The sequence below is a fragment of the Phocoena sinus genome, chromosome 11, assembly GCF_008692025.1.
Source record: "Phocoena sinus isolate mPhoSin1 chromosome 11, mPhoSin1.pri, whole genome shotgun sequence".
NCBI classification, from domain to species: Eukaryota; Metazoa; Chordata; class Mammalia; order Artiodactyla; family Phocoenidae; genus Phocoena; species Phocoena sinus.
The window spans coordinates 75,525,223-75,551,027 of NC_045773.1; the positions used below are offsets into that span (position 1 = coordinate 75,525,223).

General features: G+C 37.4%; 1 protein-coding gene across 1 annotated transcript in view; it reads left to right on the plus strand.

Moving 5' to 3' along the window:
• Positions 1 to 25,805, plus strand: part of CD2AP (CD2 associated protein) — a 106,927-nt gene that overhangs the window by 19,264 nt on the left and 61,858 nt on the right. The window contains exons 2-3 of the mRNA XM_032649586.1: positions 15,054 to 15,214; positions 22,497 to 22,650. Of these exons, the coding sequence (XP_032505477.1) occupies positions 15,054 to 15,214; positions 22,497 to 22,650 (315 nt within the window). The remainder of the gene's footprint in view (positions 1 to 15,053; positions 15,215 to 22,496; positions 22,651 to 25,805) is intronic.

Sequence of the window (25,805 nt, forward strand, 5' to 3'; positions counted from 1 at the left end):
CGATAAGTATTGACAGTCTTTTCTGTCGAGTACTATGTGTGATGAGCCTTAAAGGTCCTTTGACTTCCTGATCTAGAGGCTGAATTGGAGCCATTGTGTTCAGGGGCAAGTAGGTAACTCTGATGCCTTTGTTGTTGAACTCATGGGGTTCTGGGTGGCCAGGGGACATTGTCTAATATCAAAAGAACTTTAAAAAGTAGTCCTTGCTTTGCACAGGGAGATCAGCTCAGTGCTTTGCCACCACCTAGAGGGGTGGGATAAGGAGAGTGGGAGGGAGACGCATGAGGGGGAGGGGACATGGGGATATACGTATGCATATATACGTATGTTAGTATATACGTTATTAACTAACACAACACTGTAATACTCCAATAAAGATGTTAAAAAAAAAAGTAGTCCTTTACTGACAAGATTGCTTTCTTGCTTTCTCCCTCCCTCCCTCCCTCCCTCTCTTTCCTCTTTGTTGCTGTGCCCCGGCTTTCTCTAGTTGCAGGGAGCAGGGGCTACTCTTCATTGCGATGCGCAGGCTTCTCATTGTGGTGGCTTCTCTCGTTGCGGAGCATGGGCTCTAGGCACGCAGGCTTCAGTAGTTGTGGCTTGCGGGCTCTAGAGTGCAGGCTCAGTAGTTGTGGCGCACGGACTTAGCTGCTCCGCGGCATATGGGATCTTCCCGGATTAGGGCTCAAACCCATGTCTTCTGCATTGGCAGGTGGATTCTTAACCACTGCGCCACCAGGGAAGTCCCCAGTCCTTTTTCTGGATTGCAGTCTCATCCAGGCCTTCTTGTTTTATAACCAAAAGATTGGCAGCTTGTGTTTAATCTTTTTCCTCGAGGCTCGGGAGTTAGCAGCTTTATAGATGAGAGCAATCCTGACCATAAACCCGACTGCATTTGCACAAAACAGTAGTGTCAGCCTATCCCTTCCTGCCTTAGATCTTGGTGGTCGTTTCTCTCTCTCTTTTTTTTCACTAATAAATGTCCTCTGTGACTTTTTTTCCCCAGAATAGGGCACCTTTGTCTGCATTAAAAACCTTTTCAGACATATCCTTTCTCCTAAATTATTTTTTTTTTATTTTTATTTTTTGCAGTACGCGGACCTCTCACTGTTGTGGCCTCTCCCGTTGTGGAGCACAGGCTCCAGACGCGCAGGCTCAGCGGCCATGGCTCATGGGCCCAGCCGCTCCGCGGCATGTGGGATCTTCCCGGACCGGGGCATGAACCCGTGTCCCCTGCATTGGCAGGCGGACTCTCAACCACTGCACCACCAGGGAAGCCCCCTAAATTATTTTGTTAATGGCATTTGGGAACTCTTCTGCTGTCTCTTGGTCAACAGAAGCTGTTTCTCCTGTTATCTTGGCATTTTTAAAGGCAAACCTCTTTCTAAAATTAACAAACCATCCTTTGCTGGCATTAAATTCTCCAGCTTTCGATCCTTCACCTTCCTCTTGCTTTAAGTTGTCATGTAATGGCTTTGCTTTTTTTCTTGAATCTTATTAGAGTCTATAGGTATGCCTTTCTTATAGCAATCCTGAATTAAAACTTGTATTTTCAGTATGAAATAAAAAGTGCATGATTTTCGCTATGCTGGCACAGCTGCAGTGACAGCTTCACAAATTTCCTTTTTTTTTTTTTTAAATTTAACAATAGTTCTTACCCTGGATTCAGTTATCTTGAAATGGCAGTCAACTGCAGCTGCAGACCTCAATCGGTGTATTGATACTTATCAAGCAATTCAGCCTTTTCTCTGTTTCTTGGGAGCATTTCCAGCATTACCAGAGGCACTTCGTATGGGTAGGATTGCATTGTATGACTGTACCAGGTTTTTTTTTTTTTTAGTCCGTTTGTCCATTGAAGGGCATTGGGATTTTTCTAGTTTGTGGCAGTTAAGAACAGAGCTGCTGTAAACATTTGTGCCTAGGTTTTTATGTCAGCCTAAGTTTTACTTCTCCAGAGTATGTGTAGCTCGGAGTCATATCGTAAGTGTATGTTTAACTTTATGTGAAACTGCCAAACTCTTTTCCTGAGTGTCTATACCTGTTGTTGTTTTTTATTGTCACTAGCAATATATTAGAGTGTCAGTTGCTTCACATCTTTGTGGTATTTTAGTCATTCTAATAGGTGTGTAGTAGTATCTCACCATGTAGAATTGGCAGATTTCTTCTTTAAATGTTTGGTAGAATTTGCCAGGGAAAACATCTGGGCCTTGGGATTTCTTGTTTTGGAAGGTTTTTAAACTACAAACTCAATTTAAAAAATAGTTATTCAGATTATATCAAACTACCAAACTACCCAAACTTTGAGGTTTTCTTCATGTGTATCTTTTTTTTTTTTTTAATATTTACTTATTTGGTTGCACCAGGTCTTAGTTGCGGCACGTGGGCTCCTTAGCTGTGGCATGTGAACTCTTAGTCGCATCATGCATGTGGGATCTAGTTCCCTGACCAGGGATCGAACCCAGGCCCCCTGCATCGGGAGCGTGGAGTCTTATCCACTGCGCCACCAGGGGAGTCCCTATATCTTCTGGAATTGTTCGACAGTTCTTGGATGTTCTGTTTTGTTTTTTCAAAAATTATTATTTTTTGTATTTTAGTTCAAGAAGTTTCTGTTGACTTTTCTTCAAGCTTCTTGAATCTGTCCTTGGTGGTGTCTAGTTGGTAGATGAGCCCACCAATGGCATCCTTTATTTCTGTTACAGTGTGTTTTGATTTCTAGCATTTCCTTTTGATTGTTTATCTTAGAGTCTCTATCTGCTTACCTTATACATCTGTTCTTGCATGTTATCTGTTTTTTTCCATTATCACCCTTAACATATATTATAGTTATTTACAATTCCCTGTTTGATTTCAAAAATGCATGTATACTTGAGTCTGGCTCTGTGTTTTTCTTGCCTTCTAAAAGCATGACGTGTAATTTTTTGTTGAAAATTGGACATGATGTATTAGGTAAAAGGAGCTGAGATCAATAGGTCTTTAGTGTGAGGTTTTTTTAAAAATTTATTTATTTGGCTGCATTGGGTCTTAGTTGCAGCATGTGTGGGGTCTCTGTGGCATGCGGGCTTCTCTCTAGTTGTGGCGCGCGGGCTCAGTAGTTGCAGCGCACAGGCCCTCTAGTTGTGGCACACGGGCTCTAGAGCCTGTGGGCTTTGTTGCCCTGCAGCATGTGAGGTCTTAGTTCCCTGACCCAGGGATAGAACCTGCGTCCCCTGCATTGGAAGGCAGATTCTTAGCCACTGTACCACCAGGGAAGTCCCTAGTGTGAGGTTTTATATTAATCTGGCTAGGAGTGTACTGTTTTTAATATTTGTTCTAGCTGTAGGTGCCAGAGGCATCAAATTTCTTTAGTGTCCTTGTTTTTGTCTCCCCTGCTGCCTTTTGGTTTACCTAAGAACTCCTTCTCAGATAGAATCTGCATTATGTAACTCTTTCAGTGGTAATTAACTTATTATAATGGAGCCCCATGGGTATGGTTGTAAGGTGCTGGGAAGAGGAAGCATCCTATAATCTTACAATTAAATCTCAAACTACTGGTGGGTCTGTGTCCTGGGACTGTGATGTCTTTCTTATTTCCCCACCCCTCCACCTCTCCATGTGAGACAGAAAGGTAAGAGGGGACTGGAATCAGAGAAATGCCCTTATACCCTTTCCACAGGTGGGATCAGGACCTGGTGAAGTCTTTTTCCTGGAGAGTAGGTCTGTGTTTTGTGTACTGGTTATTTCACAATGATTACTTTCCCTTTCTCTCTGCCAGAACCACAAGGAGATCTTTATAGGCTCTTCACTGTGAGAACCTGGTGGGGTTCCTGGAAGTAAAACCCACAAAAGGGTGGGGGCTCCCCTGAGACTGTGGTCCCCAGAAGTTTTCTACTCTCATGCTATTCCATACTTAGCCTCCAGCAATTCATCAAAGGTTTTGTTTTCAGTTTTTGTAGTAGATTGACTTTTTGCCCCCAAAATGTTATGTCTAAGTCCTGAGTCCTGGTACGTATGAATGTGACGTTATTTGGAAATAGAGTCTTTGCAGATGTAGCTAAGGATCTTAAAATGATATCCTAGATTTAGGATTGGCCATAAATCCAGTGACTGGTGTACTTATGAAGAGTAAGGAGAAGGAGGTTGGAGACAGAGACACAGAAGGGGAGGGCCATGGAGGCAGAGGTTGGAATTATGCAAGCCAAAGAATACCAGAGGTTGCTGGCAGCCCCTAGAAGCCAAGATAGAGGTGTGGAGCAATTCTATATCAGTCTTTAGAAAGATCCAACCCTGATGATACCTTGATTTTGTACTTTGGCCACCAAAGCTATAACTATGAGAGAATAAGATAGTTTTATTGTTTTAAGTCACTTAGTTTGTAATAGTTTGTTATGACAGCCCTGGGAAACTAGTACAGTGTTCTTACCAGTTTATGACTCCAGTGGTTTCTACTTGAGATGATCTAGTAGATCTTAGCTGTGACTCTCTGGATATGCCTGTCTCTCCGTATCTTGAGGTGGTGGTTTGCCCTGTGTCCTCAATTCTCTGATGCGTCCAAGGGAAGTCACTGATTTTCCATTTGTTTAACTTTCTTCTTGTAAGGGTGGGAGTGACAGTTTCCAAGCTTCTTCCATGTTGGAGCTGAAACTGCAAGTCAGGTTTGTTTGTTTGCTTGTTTGTGTCTAGCATTTTTATACTGTATTATTTTAGTGATTACCACATGCCTTTTTCACTTTTAAAAATCTGATATTAATTGCTACCTTTACTCTCCTTCTGTACCATACAGGGATCTTAGAATACTTTAACTCCTGATTTATATAGCTGTTGTTAATCTTCCTAATATTTAAAATTTCCACATCCTCCCCCTCCCTCTTCCTCCTCCTCCTTTTTCATCTTCTTATTTATGATTTTTTTGTTGTTGTTGTTGGGGTATAACTGTCATATAACAGTATATTAGTTTCAGGTGTACAACATAATGATTTGAAATTTATATGTTTTGAGAAATGATCACCACAGTAAGTCTAGTTAGCATCCGTCACCATACATAGTTACAATTTTTTGTGTGTGTGATGAGAACATTTAAAAGATTTACTGTCTTAGCAACTTTGCAGTATGCAATATAGTTTTATTAACTATAGTCGCCATGCTGTACATTACATCCCCAGGACTTATTTTATAGCTGGAAGTTTTGATTTTCATTTCCCTGATGATTAGTGATGTTAAGTATCTTTTCATGTACCAGTTGACTATCCGTATGAAATCTCTGGAAAAATGTTTATTCTGATTCTCTGTCCATTTTTAAATCAGACTGGTTTTTTTCTTTTTTTTCTTTTGCTATTAAGTTGTATGAGTTCTTACGAACCCCTTATAAGATATATGATTTGCAAATATATTCTCCCATTCTGTAGGTCGTCTTTTCATTTTGTTCATGGGTTCCTTTCTGTGCAGAAGTTTTTAGTTTGATGTAGTTCCGCTTGTTTATTTTTCCTTTTGTTGCCTTTCCTTTTGATGTCAAATCCAAAAAATCATCCCCAGGACCAATGACAAGGAGCTTACTGCCTATGTTTTCTTCTAGGAGTTTTGTGCTTTCAGGTTTTAAGTTTAAGTCTTTAATCCATCTTGAGTTAATTTTTTCTTATTTTACTCAGTGTTTATATATCTATATATTTACCACTCTTTTGCTACTTTCCTTTGTGCATCTCTTTCTGGATATTGGATGTGTTCCTCTTTTCCTGCTGTGCTCAGAAAACACCTTCAGAGTTTCTTTCAGTGTGGCAAACTCCGCTTTTTGTTTGTCTTTTTAAATTTAATTTAATTTAATTTTATTTATTTTGTATACAGCAGGTTCTTATTAGTTGTCTATTTTATACATGTTTGTGTATACATGTCAGTCCCAATCTCTCTGTTCATCTCACCACCCCCCCCCCCACCGTCACTTTCCCCACTTGGTGTCCATGTTTGTTCTACATCTGTGTCTCTATTTCTGCCTTGCAAACTGGTTCATCTGTACCATTTTTCTAGATTCCACATATATACGTTAATATACGATATTTGTTTTTCTCTTTCTGACTTACTTCATTCTGTATGACAGTCTCTGGATCCATCCACATCTCTACAAATGACCCAATTTCGTTCCTTTTTATGGCCGAGTAATATTCCATTGTATATATGTACCACATCTTCTTTATCCATTTGTCTGTCAGTGGGCATTTAGGTTGCTTCCATGACCTGGCTATTGTAAATAATGCTGCAGTGAACATTGTGGTGCATGTGTCTTTTTGAATTATGGTTTCCTCTGGGTATATGCCCAGTAGTGGGATATCTGGGTCATATGGTAATTCTATTTTTAGTTTCTTAAGGAACTTCCATACTGTTCTCCATAGTGGCTGTATCAATTTACATTCTCATCAACAGTGCAAGAGGGTTCCCTTTCCTCCACACCCTCTCCAGCATTTGTTGTTTGTAGATTTTCTGATGATGCCCATGCTTATCTTTTTGCTTTTGTTTTGAAGGATATTTTCTCTGGTACAGACTTCACGATTTGCAGTTATTTTCTTTCTGCATTTTGAAAATACAAAACTGCTGCTTTCTGGCTCCTGCTGTTGCTGCTGAGAAGCCCATTTAAGTGTTGCTTCTTTGGTAACCTTTTAAGAATTTGTTTCCTTTTTGATATTTTGCAATTTTACTATGTTGAGTTGCAGATTTCTTTTTATTTATTCCATTTGGAATTGCTTAGACTTCTTGACTCCATGGATTGATGTCTTTTATCAGTTTGGTGAGTTCATAGCTATTAACTTTTCAGATAGTTTTTATTTTCTCCTTCTGGGACTCCAATTAAACATGGTAGACTGTTTTAGTATATCTTCTATGTCTGTTACATTCTCATCTATATTTTCTATATTTTTGTCCCTCTTGACTGCATTTTGGTTAGTTTCTGTTGATATTTACCTGTCTGCCCTTTAGCTAGTTTTCTGAAGCTGTATGTAATATACTTTTAAACTCATCCATTGAGTTTCTATTTTTGGTTATTGTCGTTCTTAGTTCTAGAATACCTGTGTGGTTCAAGTTTGTTTTCTCACTGTCTGTAGTACTGAGCTTTGTGTCAGTTTTTCAATCTGTAATTTATATCTTTGAACATGGTAAATGTTATTGTTTTAAAGTCTGTGTCTGATAAGTTCAGTATATGGAGTTCATTGAAATGTTTCTGTTGTTTCTTGTTTCTCTAGGTACTTATTTATGATGTTTTTGCATTTTACATGCCTGGTTATGTTTCCTTGTCTCTGGATGTTGTAGACTAAAAATATTTCTTGACATAATTTTATGTCTAGGTTATCTTCTCCCAGAGAGGATTCCGGTTACTTCTCTTTTGTCTTGAACCACTTGAATGGTATGAGGTTTCTTGAGTCATCCACATAACATTGGGCTACGGTGCTTGGGTGCAGTTATTTAGGGTCCTTTCCCAAAGTGTGCATGTAGATTCTCAGAGTTACCACCCTCGATAGTTCCTGAACTCCACTCTCAAATCCTAGAACGGCAAAGCTGCTGAAAGTGCCGCTTAGCCTCTGTCATGTCTTTAGAATTGGCAAATACCTTCCAGAGCGAAAGTAGCCTCAGTATCATAGTTACTTCTCTGGGTTCCAGTTCTCACTTCAGTTTCACCTGATAACATATATTTTTAGTAATTTAGTCTGTCTAAGAAGGTGATTTTTATATTGCATCCAGCTTTTTTAGTTGTCTTCCTGTGAGGGTTGGTCCAAATTATCTAGTGTTCTTTTATTTTGAGTCTTTTTTGATGCCATATTTTTAAATCTTTATTACTCTGCAGATCACATAAATCCTAAAATATGATATGTGATTAACTTGGGTTGCTTTCTTCACACTATAAAAATAAACTGTTAAGTAGCTAAAGTAATTTAAATTTTACTTTCTCTTTCATTGGTAGTCACATTTGAAATGAAAGATGAATAATCCACAAACAAAATGTGTAATCTTAAATGATGGGTTTCATAGAGAGTAGGTCAGGTAGAAAGAGCCATTAGTGATAGACAAGGGTCTGTATACCTTATACATCCTAGAGTGTTTTTCAGGATGTACACATTTTCTTTTTTTTCTTTTCCTCCCAAATGCTTTTCGTCAACATTTATTTCTTCACTTTAAGCAAGCACTTAAAGTGAAGAGAATTAGTCAGTCAAACACAATTGTTTTAAATGGTGGAAGAGTTTTGTTTAGTTTGAAATATAAAAGTTTAATTTGCTTTGCAATGTACCAGTTTTCAATGAAAGAATGAGTTTTTTGAGTTTGCACAATATGGAGGGTGCTGATTCTTGGAATGATGGCCTGCATGCTAGTTTGTATAGCAAACCCATGAATTAAATGAGTTTTTATTTAAACAGTTTTAACTTTTCTGTAAATACAATTTTTACATACTGTCTAGTGAGCATCAGTGTTTTTAGTAACTTATGTTTACCCAATTATTATATGTTTATTGTAGAAAAATGCCAAGGTGTGGGTTATTGTTTATAAGAATGCCCTTACTTCTGACAACTGCAGATTTGGGGGGTTCCCACGACTGCCCTCATGTTTGACAATTTGCTGGAAGGGCTTGCAGAACTCATTGAAAGCTGTTATACTCTTGGGTATGGTTTATTATAGTAAAAGGATACAGATTAAAATTGGCCAAGGGGGGCTTCCCTGGTGGCACAGTGGTTGAGGGTCCACCTGCTGATGCAGGGGACACGGGTTCGTGCCCTGGTCTGGGAGGATCCCACATGCCGCAGCGCGGCTGGGCCCGTGAGCGATGGCTGCTGAGCCTGCGCGTCTGGAGCCTGTGCTCCGCAATGGGGGAGGCCACAACAGTGAGGCCCGCGTACCGCAAATTGGCCAAGGGGAGAGAAGCATGAGACAGAGTCCAGGAAGGTTCCAGGTGTGATGTCATTCTCTCTCTCTGAAGTCTTGAACAGCATTAACTCCTGGTGATGATGTATGACAACATGCAGAGTATTGCCAACCAGAGAAGCTCACTTGAGTCTTGGTGTCCAGAGTTTTATAGAGAAGATGTAGTTGACTGCCCATGTGACTGACCTTTAGTGTCTAGCCCTTCCAGAGGTAGAACAGATGCTGCATGGTGTGAAGCCCCCAAGATAATGACCTTGTTTGGTAAAGTCCTCAGGTAAACAGAGGTGCCTAAGGAACTCCAGAGTCCTTAAATAAACAAAAACACTCTTCCTAGAGATCAGGATGGGGCCAATTCCTAACCTCTCTTTTGGCTGAGATTAATTCTTTTTTGTTTTAAATATTGGAGTATAGTTGATTAACAGTGTTGTGTTAGTTTCAGGTATACTGCAAAGTGATTCAGTATCAGTTCTTTTTCACATACTTACCTCATTTAGGTTATTACAGAATACCAAGCAGAGTTCCCTGCCTCTGTGCAGTGGTCCTTGTTGGTTATCTGTTTTAAATATAGCAGTGTATACGTGTCAATCCCAAACTCCCAGTCTACCCACCCCTTTTAATTCTTTACTAAAGATGAAAGAAAAGGAGATAACAAACAGCATCTTAGATCCCTTCAGGCATCCATTAACATTTTGGAATGTAACTCTTTATATTTTTCTATGCATATTTTTGTTTCTTCCTTTTTTACAAAAATATGTTGTTACTATACCTATGTTTTATATCCTTTCTTATTTAACATTGTATTGCAAGCCTAATTATGAATGTTTAAAAGGGCAAGAATTTAACCTTATTTACCATATGGTGTTTTCTTTAGGAGAAATAAATTATCTTTGACTCAGTAAACTTTTAAATTATAACACATAGAATCATGAGTTATAAACATATTTGCAATAATATTGGACAAGGCACTTTAATACTTAGTGCTTTTTTTAAAAAAAATCTTATCCAAATAATATCTATATATGCTATAAAAATACAAAAGTATTAAAAGACTTATAATGAAAAAATAGCATTTCCTTGCCTCACTGTTCTCTACTTCTATTCCCATTCTTCAGAGGGAAACAACTTTGAACTATCTTATCTTTCAGTTTTAATTTTTTTGGCTTTTGTATTTCTAAATAACAAGTTTCCCAAGTTTCTATAGCTGTTTTTTGGTTTGATACTTTCATTTTTTAACTTTCTGATATGATAGGTAACGATTTAGCTTATTGTAATCTCACATCTGTTTTCCATTTATCTCAATATGGTTTTATTTCTCTCTTGGTTACCTTTCTAAATCCTGAGTATATAGTTCTACTCTTATTTTTCTTTTCAGCAAGTAAGATAGTATTTCTGGACTTAGCACTTTGTATGGTGAAGATATTAGTACCTCTATCCTTCTCTTTATCAACCTCCCTAATCTTTACTTTATACTATAATGTGAAGGCTTGTTAACATTTATATTTTCTTCTGTAACCATAATTTAGTCTTTTTATTTTGTTAGAGATTGATTTTCAATGTTAACTCAGAAGCTAGTTATTATTTTTATTATGACCACGTAAATATTTTTTACTGTGCAGCCAAATAGTATATATGATGATTATATTTTCAACATTGTATAGCTCTTTGCCTTTCCAGGAGTTTGTAATCACCTTTAGTTTTTCCTCTCCTTATCTAGCTGTATTGTCTCTTTGAGTTCCAGATTCTTCAGGATAGTATAAAACTTCACAGTCTGTCTCTCATTGTTTTTTGCCACCAAATACCTCCTAGAACTTTCTGTCTCTTGCTTAATCTAGACTGTTTGTTCCTTAGATTTGTTGCACAATTGCTATCTTAGAACTTTTCTGTCTCTAAGCCTGACTCCACTATTTCTTGAATTTTGTATCCTCCTCTGTTTTGGTCCTTACTGGATAACATCATGTAATTGCATATGTAGGAGTTAATTTTCTTTGTCCTTGTCTGTGTGAAAATGTTATAACCTATACTTGTCTGTTGATTTGACTGAGTATGGAATTCATTTTCCTTCAGTACTTAAGTGGCTTTGCCTTTTTATTTTTCTTCTTCTAGAATCTGGTATTGCAATGAGAAGTCTCCTAATACGATTCTCATTCTTTTGTAGATGGAACTCTCTCAGAGAGCTTTCTAGGATATGTTTATCTTTGTTGTGAAATTTCACCTAGATGTGAGTACTTACTTTTTTACTTGTTCATTGTACTGGACTCTCACCGACCTCTTTCTATTTGAAGATATGTTTCATATAGCTTTGGAATATTTTCTTGTATTATTTCATTGTCTATTCTCTATTTTTCTCTTTTTTTCCCCCCTAGAACTGTTAATTGGATGTTGAATTGTCTGGATTGATCATCTGTGTCACATTTGCTTTCATATTTTCTTTATGTCTCTTTCCTTTACCTTTTTTTGTAAAGGTTTTTGGGTTTGTCGCCACCTCTGCAAAAAAAAAAGACATTTTGGAAGATGCATTTTCAGATGCTTTTTATTTTCTCATTTCTTTTTTTATAGCATTCTATTCTGATTTTATGAACTTTATTACATCTCTTGAAGATAAAAATTTGTACATGTTTAAATCCTTTTTAATTTTTAAACATTAAGGTGTAGAAATGTTTAAAGTACAGTACAAAGAATTTTTTCCTGACTTATGCCTTTCTCCTGAATATTTTAGTATTTTCTACAAATCAGGATCTTCTCCTACTTAATCACAATTCAGTTATAAAATTTAAGAAGTTAACATTTGTTTATAGTTTCTTACTTTATTCAGTGGGGTATATTCTATTACAGTCATTATTTACTTTGATGCTCAGATTGTCCTGACTTGGTGAGTAGGAGCCCTTCTGATATCACTTCTCTGTGTCCTTTGGCATCACCTTATCTTTTTTTGAGAACTTCTTTGCTTTCTGCCACAACACCATGTTTCAGGCTTACTTTGTACTTTTCCTGCCTTAGCCCTGGAATTGCCTGTCTTCCCAAGGATTCCTGGTTCCTTTCAGTAGAAAATGGTTTTTAGAAGATCTCGGCATTAGGTTTGCTCATTGCCATTGGAATGTTGCGGTTTCAGGCCCTTTCAGTGGACAGAGCTTGTGTGTGGGGGGTGTGTGTGTGTTTTATATATATGTGAATGTCTATATATTGAAAACCATGAGTTCATGATGATACTTCTCATTCCCATTTAATATCACAGGATCAAATGAAGCCTTTTCCCTTTATATTTGTAACTCCCTTTCATAGAGAAACTTGGCTTCCATTATTCTTAATATATTTACTTATTTGATTAATTCCCCTGGATGTAATCAGTCTTCCATCTCTGCTGTCACCCCACTCTTATATGGACACTCTTTTCTTCTGTGTGGGCTGTTAGTCCCCACTCTAGGTTGCCTCCACCCTCCCACATCTCGGCATGGAAGTCTGGCCCTACCCCCAACACCATTTGGCCTCTGATATTTCTCATTAAGCTGCCCTTCAGCTTGGATGCCCTCACCACTGTGATTGGTTGCTGGCACACCATATCATGTTGCCTCTGCATGAATGCCTTCCTCACCCTACCTTAGAGTTCTGATAGACTGCACTAGGGGAGCCTCCATAGATGGACACCCTTCTCACCCTACTTTGGCTCTGATAGCATCACTACCACCCCTCCCCCAGCTTTGGATACCTTCTTTGCTCTTTTTGGCCCCTGTCTTCTCACACCTTCTCAGACTCCTTCCCAACCTTGGCCTCCTCTCCCCGCACTATGCTTTTCTACACCTAATAACTTTAAGACTGAATAATTCTGGAAGGGGAGCAGTGGGTGTATATTTCATCCAGGAGTAATTTTTCAATTTATCATGGTCTTTCATGATTAACTATTGTGTACTATTCATATTTATGAATAAACAAATAAAAAGCCAATTGGGAACTCTGTTTATGTGGGTAGGACTTAAGTTTTATTTTAGAATTAGTAGGTTGGGAGCTGCCCATTGCTCTGGAGACCTCTAAATTCTGGAAATCAGTAGTCATTTTTCTAAGAAACCATCACTCATCCATAGTAGCTATACTAGTTTCCCCAAACTATTGTGTGTGTGTGTGTGTGTGTGTCAGTCTGTCTGTCTGAGATGAACCCTTTAGTTTTTTACCTTCGAAAAAAATACCTGCCTATATAGCATTATTGTCTCAGAGTTATTGTGGTTGATAATGGGTGTCAGCTCTTCCATACAGATATTAATTTCCCTGTTTTCAGTTCTACATTTCCTATGAGCACTCCTTTTCTGAATTTCTAGCCTTTCTGGGGTTCTGGAGAGCAGTTTGATGTCTCAGTTATAGTTTCCTTAAGTTCTCTGGGCTTCTGGCTTTATCAGTTATGGATACATTTTCACAAATTTAAAAAATTTCTCACTAGTTCCCTTCTCAGGTTGGGATGTTTTCAGCTGCAAATACAGTCCCATCTAGAATTTATTTAAAAGTTAAGAAAAAACTACTTCTATAACAAGAAATCTGGTATTGGAGATATAGGGTTGGTTAACTTAGCAGTTTAATGAATCTAGCAAAGATCCAGGCCATTTTCATCTTTCTTCTCTTCTAATCAGATCTGCTGTTTCTCTTGTCTCAACTAGTTGTAGCAGTTTTGTCCATTACATTCTCACTGAAGAACATCCAGAGTCTGCAGGAGTACATTCCTTCCTTGTGTTTTGTTTATAAGGTCAAATGAAACCTTCCCAGAACCCCTGCTTACATTGTATTGGTCAGTCGATCCATCGCATATGTATTAGAAAACCAGTCTGTGTGTGGGGGGGTGGGGGGGAGAGGGAGAGGGAGAGGGAATATGAATGGAATTAACTATAAATCAACTATCTTTAGACCTTTGCCTCTGACCAGCAGCGTTAGGTATCCTAGGACCTAGTTAGTCAGTCTACATTTAAGCAAGATTCCCAAGTCAACAGGATGACTTGATTGTACATTAGTGTTTGAGAAGTGCTGGTCTAGAATAGTTAAGATTTAACCCCCTAGGACTGAGAGAGAAGCCTCATTTGTAAAAGTACAGGGTCTCCATATACCTGAACAAAATCAAGTTTCAGTGAGAAAGGACGAAGGAAGAGGAGTCAGTGTGGGAATGGCTGTTGGTTTGGCAGCCAGCAGTGTCTGCCCATACTCCCTTTCCTTTTTTTTTGGTTGTAGTGTGTGTGTGTGTGTGTGTGTGTGTGTGTGTGTGAGTGTTCTTTTTTCTTATCATTTTTATAGGAGGAAGAAAAGATGAATGGAGGTATGGCTTGTGAAAATGTTAATGCTATGTGTATATGATGTCCTATTATAACCTAAAATCTTATACTTAAAAGAGGTGAAATGGATCCTTGAGAGTCTTCATTTCAGGGTGTATTCATTTTCTACTGTTCTGTGAAGAATATTGCCACAAACTTAGCAACTTAAAACAATATACATTTATTATCTCACAGTTTTTGTGATTCACCAGTCTGGGCATGGCTGAGTCCCTCACAAGGCTGCAGTCAGTGTATTGATCAGGGCTGGGTTCTCAACTGGGGAAGGCTCTGCTTCCAAGCTCACGTGGTTGTTGGCATCACTCAGTTCCCTGTGGGCTGTTGGACTGAGGGCCTCAGTTTTTTGCTGGCTGTCAGCCAGAGGCCTCCCCAGTTGCTTGCATGCCGTCCTCTCCATAGGCCAGCTCAATAAAGCATCTTGCATCTTCAGAGCCAGCAAGTGACAGAGTTTCCTAGCAAGGTGGACGTTACAATCTTATGTAATCACATACAGATCCATCCTCTTGGTCATATTCTGTTGGTTAGAAGTCAGTCATAGGTCATATCCACACTTAAGGAGAGAGAATTACATAAGGACACGAATATCAAGAGATGGGGATCATGGGAACCACTTTAGAGTGTGTCACAAAGGATCTCTAGCTGACTGAAAACAAAGTGACGATGTAAACTGCACATTGTGTTGAGGTTCCTGCTTAAAACTGGTACTGTGCATTATACTCAGGCAATCAGGAGATTTGCTGATGTAGCCAAATATTTAAAACAGGTAAGCTTTGATGGTACCTTTGTAATATTAATGATCATTGCTAAACAGTTTCCTTAGTTTTAAGTTCATTAACATGGTTAATAGTATTTCATGAATTAAGCTTTAGATGTTTCTTTTTTTTTTAGTTGACTATATTGTGGAGTATGACTATGATGCTGTACATGATGATGAGTTAACTATTCGAGTTGGGGAAATCATCAGGAACGTGAGAAAACTACAGGAGGAAGGATGGCTAGAAGGAGAACTAAATGGGAGAAGAGGAATGTTTCCTGATAATTTTGTTAAGGTAAGCATTCTCAGTTAAATTCCTAGCTGTTGCTTCACAGGATTCATTCATTCATTCATTTATCTATCTATTTATTTATTTATGGCTGTGTTGGGTCGTTGGGTCTTCGTTGCTGTGCACGGGCTTTCTCTAGTTGCGGCGAGCGGGGGCTACTCTTCATTGCGGTGCGCGGGCTTCTCATTGTGGTGGCTTCTCTTGTTGCAGAGCACGGGCTCTAGGCACAGGGGCTTCAGTAGTTGAAGCATGTGGGCTCAGTAGTTGTGGCTTGCAGGCTGTAGAGCACAGGCTCAGTAGTTGTGGTGCACGGGCTTAGTTATTCCGTGGCATGTGGGATCTTCCTGGACCAGGGCTCGAACCTGTGTCCCCCGCATTGGCAGGCAGATTCTTAACCACTGTGCCACCCGGGAAGCCCAGTGTTTGAGCTTTGAAGCAGCTTTTTTATGAGCTTCATACTGATTCTGGAGATGCTACAGGTTATTATATGATCTGTTATTGTTACAGTGTTTTTACTTTAGTGCTTTAAAAAATAAGTGAGTATGTTTACAGAAGATGTCTCAGGTGCTGGTAAGTGAATTGCTTTTCCTTATATTTTTAAATTTAAAGTGGAATTTTGGTCCCTTTTGAAGAGTTCTCGGAGCTTGATAATGTGTTTCAGGCTTTTTTTTTTTTTTTTTTTGCGGTATGCGGGCCTCTCACTGTTGTGGCCTCTCCCGCTGTGGAGCACAGGCTCTGGACGCACAGGTTCAGCGGCCATGGCTTACGGGCCCAGCCGCTCCGTGGCATGTGGGATCTTCCCGGACCGGGGTACAAACCTGTGTCCCCTGCATCGGCAGGCGGACTCTCAACCACTGCGCCACCAGGGAAGCCCCTAGAAAATGTTTTAAACTGAATTATTTGTACCCCCTCCTCCCTTTACATCCTGTTTTTCATACCACAAATTTAAATTCGAGGCATTATTATATACATCATGTTAATGTTTACCTTGGACTTACCTGGAAAGTTAAATTTTAATTTTTGCCCTTAAAGAGTTAATAAATTTCTTTCTGCTAAGATATTTTAAGTTGTAGAAATAATTTAAACCAGGAAAGCTTGAGTGTCAGAAGCTAGACTGGTTTTGCTTTGTGGATCAGTACTCATTTCCTGCATGTCAGTGTCATCTGTGACCTCAAGGAGCCTAGCAGCTTTGAGAGAAGGGTCTCCATGTAGGCCTGATGTCTTTTGAGTCATAGGTACTCTAGCCCTCATTCCCTGCAGTTCTTATCCTAAAACTCTTTCATCCTAGGGCTGAAAGCTCAAATAACATTCTTGAATTACCAAAACTAGTATGAAAAGTATGACCATCATAAACTTTGGGGGCATTTTCAGTCCACTTCAGTAAGTGTTGTGTGTCTGAAAGAATATGGTTAAGAGAAGGGTTCTTTATTTAGTGTTTTCCCACTCTACTTCACTTGGCTCTCATTAACATTCTTGTGACAGAAAAAGGAAAGGAATAGGATGCCATTGACAATGAATGTGCATAACTCCCCCCCCTTTCCTATTTTTGCCTTTTCCAAATTGGGGAGGGGCTGCTGAAATAGGGAGGCCCTTTGTTAAAATTAGAGAGACAGTAATTATGTGGAGAATAGCATATTTGAGGGAGAGAATAAGTTGAGAAACTTGCAAAATAGCCCTGGTATATTATATCTGTCATTGTTTTCCTTGCAAATTTTGATATGTTGGCACTCAGAAGGTACATATTGATTTCATATTATGGAGATTTTCTCCTGTTGGTCATTTTTCTTTAGACTTAAGGGTTTTTTGTGGATATCTATTTAATTTAATTGTAATGAAAATGAAAATCTAATGACTCAAGGTAGTTCCTCTGGATCATACCTTATATACTATCACTTATATTCCGAAAAACAAAATGAAAATTTTAGGAATGAGGTAAACCACTTTGTTATGTTGGAAACCTAATTTTTCAATTGTGGGTCTAATATTGACTCAATCAAAGCTAAAACAGTGGACATGTATCATATAAATATTTAATCCTGCTTATTTTTCTTTTCTTTAGTAATATCACTCTTCCATATCTTCTGATTTATGCTTCTGTAAAGTGAAAGCACTAGTTTTATATAACACTTCTGGAAATCCTGAATGTTAAATTAAAAATAAGTGTAGTCCCCCCCACTCATCCATGGTTTTGCTTTCCGAAGCCTCAGTTACCCACAGTCAACTGTGGCCTGAAAATATTAAAACAGAAAATTCCAGAAATAAACAATTCATAAGTTTTAAATTGCATGCCCTTCTGCCTAGGATGTGAATCATCCCTTTGTCCAGCATATCCTACCCATCACTTAGTAGTAGCCCTCTTGATTATCAGATCAACTGTCACAGTATTGCAGTGCTTACATTCAGGTAACCCTTATTTTACTTAATAATGGCCCCAAAGCTTAAGAATAGTGATGCTGACCTTTCAGGTATGTGAACGGAAGCTGTAAAGTGCTTCCTTTAAGTGAAAAGATGAAAGCTTAATAAGGAAAGAAAAAAAATCATGTGCTGAGGTTGCTAAGATCTGTGGTAAGAATGAATCTTCTGTCTGTGAAATTGTGAAGAAGAAAAAAGGAATTCATACTAGTTTTGCTGTCTCACCTCAAACTGGAAAAGTTATGGTCACAGTGTATGATAGATGCTTAGTTAAGATGGAAAAGGCATTATATTTGTAAGATTTTTTGAAAGACAGAAATGACATTCACATAACTTTTATTAGAGTATATTGTTATAATTATTCTATTTTATTATCAGTTGTTAATCTCTTACTGTGTCTAATTTATAAATTAAACTTTATCTTAGGTATATATATATAGGAAAAACCACAGTATATGTAAGACTCAGTACTGTCTGCATTTCCAGGCATCCACTGGGGGTCTTGGGACCCTGTGGATAAGGAGGGACTACTGTATTCCTCAGATTTTAATTAGCATAAGCAGGACTGTAACTCTGTTTAGGGATTTGGTGATTAAGATATCTGTCTATTCCATTTGAGAAGTAAAAGGAAGCTCTTGCCATCTAATCTGGTTTTTATTATTCTTTGTGACCTTTGCTTCTAGGTTGTAGAGGGTAATTGCTTTCTATTTTCAGATCATGGTCATCTACTGTCCATGATCAAATAACCAAATTGTAAAATAGATATATTTCAACATGAAGTTAGTGAATCTTATTGATTAACCTTTTATCTGTTTTTGGTTAGTGTAATCAGAATTAAGTATATTTGATTACTTTAGTAGATGGAGAGTAACTATATCTTCTCCACCCTTTTTAAAGCTACCCCTCATTTGCTTATATTTTTTGTCTTTTCCTTTAATTTGCTACTTCATACTCCTTATCCTACTTTCTTATCCTTATGAAACCAAGCAAATCAATATAGTACATTCTTATCTATATGGAGATTATCCACAATGTATTTTTTTCTTGGCCAGTTTTGTATTGACATTACCTGTTGTGTAGGAGGCTTCCCTCATTTGTAGAATGAGATTTAGTTTTTTTGAGTTTGCTTTCTCAATACATGATACTTTCTCAAGTGAAGACACCTCTTTTACTGCATCTCCTGGAGTCATTTTCAAAGTCAGTAAAGGAAGCAAAGTTTGTAGGAAAGAGATGCTATAATGTTAATATGTATTTTATTTACTGGCTGACTAGGTAAAAGGAAACAAAAGGCAGAGGAAGGAAGAAACACTGGAAGCCTTAGTAACACTTCATAGGTACTCAATATAATTGCTATTTTAGATGATAGCCAAAGAGTAATTTGGAGGTACTATGCATCCAGGAATGAGGGAAGAGAATAGGTTGATGAGACAGAGAGAGAGAGAGAGAGAGAGAGTTCGTGTGTGTGTGTGTGTGTGTGTGTGTGTGTATCTGGTGGTAGTAGATTGTAGCAGGGAGAGGTTCCAGAGGCGGAGGGGGTGGAGCCTAAAGCAGACTTTACCTTATTTGTAATTTTGCTTAGAGCTGAAAGTCGCTTGATACTTTTGATAACATCTTAGTTGGCACAATGTATTTGGAAGGCTGTAAACCTGAGTTTTCCCTATTCAGTGTAGACTGTATATATTTTAATTTTGTTTTCCTTCCCCTTTTGTGTTTTTTGTCCTCAGAAGATTTATTATACCTAATATTCATGGATTTGATTGTGTCTCAGTGAATATTGAAGGTCCACAAAATGTTTCTAGATCTTGAGCAATACGTTGTAAATTAATATTTTTAGAAGCGGGAGACATTGTCATTGTATTAATATATCATACTTGTTTATGTGGTTAATTTTTATTAAAAAATAACACAAATATCTAGTTGTTTAGCTAGCCAACAGGATAGAACCAAGATTTATACCCAGGTCATCTTGTCTCTTGAACCTGTCTGCTGTCTCACATTTGGTCAGATTGGAATTCTTTTCCTAGAGGAATAAGATTTGAATATCAAGCCAAGTTCTTGGTCTCCTGTACCAATAGCTTTCAGCTTTTTTAGTTTTTATTTAATCTTTTTAAAATGTAGGTAGCCCAGTAGTGGGATTGCTGGGCCATATGATAGTTCTATTTTTAGTTTTTTAAGGAACCTCCATACTGTTCTCCATGGTGGCTGTATCACTTTACATTCCCACCAAGAGTGCAAGAGGGCATATACCCTGAGAAAACCATAATTCAAAAAGAGTCAAGTATCACAATGTTCATTGCAGCTCTGTTTACAATAGCCAGGACATGGAAGCAACCTAAGTGTCCATTGACAGATGAATGGATAAAGAAGATGTGGCACATATATACAATGGAATATTACTCAGCCATAAAAAGAAATGGAATTGAGTCATTTGTAGTGAGGTGGATGGACCTAGAGTCTGTCATCAAAGTGAAGTAAGTCAGAAAGAGAGAAACAAATACTGTATGCTAACACACATATATAGAATCTAAAAAAAAAGTTTCTGAAGAACCTAGGGGCAGGACAGGAATAAAGACGCAGACATAGAGAATGGACTTGAGGACACGGGGAGGGGAAGGGTAAACTAGGACGAAGTGAGAGAGTGGCATGGACATATATATGCTACCAAATGTAAAACAGATAGCTAGTGGAAAACAGCCACATAGCACAGGGAGATCAGCTCCATGCTTTGTGACCACCTAGAGGGTTGGGATAGGGAGGGTGGGAGACACAAGAGGGAAGGGATTTGGGGATATATGTGTACATATAGCTGATTCACTTTGTTGTACGGCAGAAACTAACACAACATTGTAAAGCAATTATACTTCAATAAAGATGTTAAAAATAAATAAATAAAATGTAGGTGGCTCATGAGATGTTCAGGAGAATCCAAAATGAATACTCCTTGGCATGTTGAGGTTTGTAACTACCAGTTTTTACATAGATTTCATATTTTCATTAGATTGAAAAATATTTAGTGCAGTCTGAAAACCGTGAGGTTTTCATATGGTGTGTCATGTATTAATAGCAAATTGAAGTGTTTTTCCTTAAGTACATTACCAATAAAAATGAAGCAGTCACTATAGTGTGAAATGTTTTGTGTATCTTCTATGATTTGTACTTTAATAATTTTCAGAATTTTTCACCAACTTAACAGTTTTCCCAAAATGGAAAACTTTTTTTTCTGTTTGCAAAATGATATGCCTTGTTAAAAAACACAAACAAAGCAAGCATCAAACACTTCTGAACAGTATAAAGAAGTCAAAGTAATCTGAAATCCTACCAGCTAGAGAGTAACAACTAGTTAACATTGCAGTAGACATAAACACCTGGAGATACAGATTCTTTGTTAACTTTATATGTGAAAAATACCTCCTGGTTAGTGATTTGCTTTATTTTCCATGGTTACTTTTAATGAACGGAAACTGTTAATTTTAATATCAAATGTGTGAAGTAGGAATCCAGTTTCACTCCCTACTCCCTAAATGTGGAGCATTATAAGCACCATGTGTTTTAAGATTCAGTTTTTTCGGGCTTCCCTGGTGGCGCAGTGGTTAAGAGTCCGCCTGCTGATGCGGGAGACGTGGGTTCGTGCCCCGGTCTGGGAAGATCCCACATGCCGCGGAGCGGCTGGGCCCGTGAGCCGTGGCCGCTGAGCCTGCGCGTCTGGAGTCTGTGCTCCGCAACGGGAAAGGCCACAACAGTGAGGAGCCCGCGTACCAAAAAAAAAAAAAAAAAAGATTCAGTTTTTTCCCCTCACTTTTTGCCTGTTGTAAATCAAGTTTGTCTGTTTATGGACTCTTTATTTTGTTTCATTATCAGTATGTCTGTTTATAGGCCAGTACACACTAATTTATAGTATCATACAGTTTTTCTTTATATCTTGGTTAAAAGAAAAGTCCCCTCACTTTCTTTTCACTGAAGTATTTTGGGTGTTCTTGGTCTTTCATTCTTCTCTACAAATTTAGAACCAGTTTTTTTAATTGCTCTCCCAAATCTGTGATATATTTATTCAGTTGCATTGTATCATTGCATCAGTTTTAAGGGAAAATGCTATCTTTATGATAATGAGTTTTCAGTCACTGAACATGGCATGACTTCTCTTTCATATGTCTTCTTTTATGTCTTCCAATAAAACTTCATACTTCTTTTCATGAAGATTCACCTATCTTCTGTTAGACCTATGACTTAGGGTTTATCAAACTACAGCCCATGGGCCAGATCTAAACACCACTTGTTTTTATAGTGTCCATGAGCTGAGAATGCTAGCTAAGAATTATACAAATAGTTGGGAAAATTTGAGTGAAGAACAGTATTTAATGACATGTGAAAAATTATATGAAATTGAAATTTTAGTGTTCATAAATAAAATTTTGTTGGAGCATAGCTCTGTTCATTCATTTAAGTATATGACTGCTTTTGCACTACAAATGGCAGAGTTCATTGTTGCAACAGAGATTGTATGGCTTGCAAATCCTAAAATATTTTACTATCTAGCCTATTATAGAAAAAGTTTGCCCAGTTCCCTGACTTAGAATTATTGTTTGTCTTATTGTTTGTTTATGATTACAGGGTTTCTTTGTGTGTTGGGATAGAGGTGGTGTTTCAGCCTCACTTGGTTTACCTCTATCTCTAGTTCTGATAAGACTTAAACTCCTAATAAGTCATTGTTACCAAAGTGTGTTATATTCTTTAGATATGTGTGGGCAGAGAAAAAGGTTGAAAACTGTTGATATTATGTTTTATATAATAATCACTGTACCTGGTTTTGGTATTTTACATTTGAGAATTTAATAAAATACAACTTAATTTGCCTATTTGCTGATTTCCCCTTTTGTAGGAAATTAAGAGAGAGACAGAATCCAAGGATGACAATTTGCCCATCAAACGGGAAAGGCAAGGGAATGTAGCAAGTCTTGTACAACGAATAAGCACCTATGGACTTCTAGCCGGAGGAATTCAGCCACATCCACAAATCAAAAACATTAAGAAGAGTATGTAAATAATTTTTTTCCTGTTTATTTAAATCAAAAGAGAATGTTGTTTTATAACAGTCCATAAGTTATAGTAAGAAAAATTAGCTCAACCTTTTGTAACAGAGTACAAAAACTTCCTGCTTATTCTCATGTTACTACTTATTGGCCCATGTATTCAGTCTTCATCTGGTAATCCAGCATGAGCTGCCGACAGCCGTCTGTAGGGATTGGAAATTAAGATATAAGGCATTGTTTTCTTATTAGTCTTACACACTCTATTAAATAGTTAACACTTTGCCTTAAATTTACTTTAATATCATTTATTTAATGGGATGCTAAAATGCTCATCCTTAAGCAGTATAGATGTAAGCATTTGATAAAACGTTTTCTTTAGTGGTTAGCCATCTGAACATGTACATTCAGTTTTCCAAGGTGGCTGGCCCAGCAGAGTGCGTTTTAAGTATTCAGTGTAAATATGTTAAGAGAACAGTTTAGCATAGAGAGAGAGCACCATGTTTAAAATCGGACATGAATTTGAGTCTGTCTTACAACCTTAGATCACTTAAACTCTTGAGTTTTATTTTACTGCTGGTGAGAAAGTTGTAAGAAAAAAAGACTGGTAATATTGCTGTTCTCAAAAACTTAGTCTTGGAAAGACTGTTACTCAAAAAAGCATTAAACATATACAAAGAAGTACTACATTTATGGGAGCGGATAGTGTTTTAACATAGTCAACCTGCAGCCCCTTGAGAGACTGAATACTGACTACTATGTTCAATTTGATTTAATATGTTATAAATGAGTATTTAACCACATTTATCTTCGATCAGTGTCTTTGATGTTGTGGTCCCTTGTGCTTGATGTTGGTACTAAAATGCCTTATGTGCCAAGTAGTCTATAATATAAAGAAATTTTGTTTACATACATTTCACAAATGTAAGCCTATTTATGATTTTTATATTGTCCTCATATCTCAACCTGTTACTTTCTGTGCTACTGTCTATGAATTTGGGGAAACGTCCACTTTCTGGGTTATATCACCCTTGGATTATTTTCATAAAATGAAAACAGATTTTCATAAAAAACAGGTTTCATGACACTGAGACAGACCAATAAAGGGTTATAGGTGTTCTTTGTTTCCCAGTAAATGCAATGTACAAACAATATTTAGATATTACCCATACTGCTGTCAGCGTACTGCCTGAGGGTGGGCAGTTTACTAGTTCTAGTTGTCCTCGACTCTTTAACTCTGTTTGGGGATTGGGGGATAGATAACAGTATTTCCACATCCTACAGGTGAATCTCTATATAGAATTTCTATGCACAAGGAGAATTCTAGACCCACAAAAGGGTTATTTGTGACCTCTGTTGTAAAACTTATTTACTACTTTCTTTAGCTTTACTGAGCTATAAAGGGACAAATTTCATCTTAAGTAGAGGCTGGACAAAGGACATCAAGGTTATTTTGTCTCCTAATGGGAAAGGACTCTAAATTTTACCTTCCTTGAGAACCCTGGTCATAATTCATTTTCCTGTAAGAAAGAGAAACCATTATATAGTTGGTGCCAGGAGGCTTAGGCTTTTTCCTAAGGATCCTCCATAATTTGTTTTTAAGTACATGTGCTGCAAAGACTGAATTGGTCATTTGGTGCTAGCTAACATTTAAAACAGGATGCAGGTTGTTTTTGCTTTCAGATTACTTTTCCAGGAAAAGCAGCTAATTTTTTTTTTCTTTATCAGATTTTTTTTTTTTTTTGTTACTGTTAGTTTGAATCATATCCTTAATTTATGGAATAGATCAGTTATTCAAAAGCCGTTCATTGTAATGTTAAATAATAGTATATACCCTTTTAATCAATACCATTAATATTTAAAAAAAAAACATTTTAAGGTTGGTAATGATAAAGCCTGCATTGTGAAGGTTCATTTCAAATCTTTGTGTGCCAAGACAGGTGAATCTGCATGTGTGTTGAATTTTGTCTAAGCAACTAAAAGGAGAAGTTCAAATAGATAGTATGATATCTGGAGACTGGAATTGTTAGCTATTTTTCTCTAGTCTCCAAAGCCAAAAAGTGTTGGCCTTTTTGCAAAGTCTAGTCACAAAACCATTGAAACTTTTGCTATTGTGTGTAAGTTAACTATGATATCCTCTTTAGTAAGACAGGTATTTTCTAGAGTGAGCACAGAAAATTTTTCAGGATAAAGTTGATTGCAATAAGTTGCTAAAGTTACAGAAAAGAACCTATTTACACTTCTCATAGCAAAAACATGTACAAATGACATTACTGCTGAGACCCTTGTAAAATCAGGCACAAAGATAATGGTGTAGTTTACTTGCATTAATAAATGACATCTTTCAGCATCACAGTTCTATATAACATACAGTATGGAATATTAGTAGATATTTCACTTTACTTTTGGAAAAAAATTGATGCCAGATGTGAATCTACTTAAGGCATGTGTGAGGGAAGACATCAGTGCTTGTAACTTTGTATTCCTTATTAGTGGGAACTCATGCTACAGAAGTGATTTTTCACCTAGTTAATAATTGTTTTGAATGTAAAAGATACATTTAGATTGATACTGATAGATCACTAGTAGTTATACAGAAAAAAATGATACATGAAAAATTAGTTGACTAAAATGCTAATCTACAGAGTGTTTCATTCTCAGAGAACAATTGGTAGCATGCCTCCCAATTCTGAGTCATTTTTGAAGAAGATAATGAAAGTTCTGAATATCATCAAAATATGGCCACTGACTATACATCTTTACAGCATACATTACAAAAAGGGGGGGCATATTATTGCAGGCTCTGCTCTTTGACATTAAAATATTCTGACTTACAAGGGGAAAATGACTCACTCAAATGACTCCTCCCCAGCTGTGGCCTCTCAAATAAATGAATGGGGTAGGGTGTTTTGATTTTGTATTTTATTTTGAAAAACTTAAAATCTTACAGAAAAGTTGAAATAATAATTGTACAGTAAACATGGTATATTCTTCACCTAAGCTTGCTGTTAACATTTCGTTATATTGGCTTTATCTCTATATACATGTATAAATACATTTTTAAACTAAATCAGTTGAAAGTATATTGTAGACATGATACTTCATCCCTAAGCACATGAGTTTTTTTTTATTCGTGACTGTGACGATCATGTTTTCTAAGA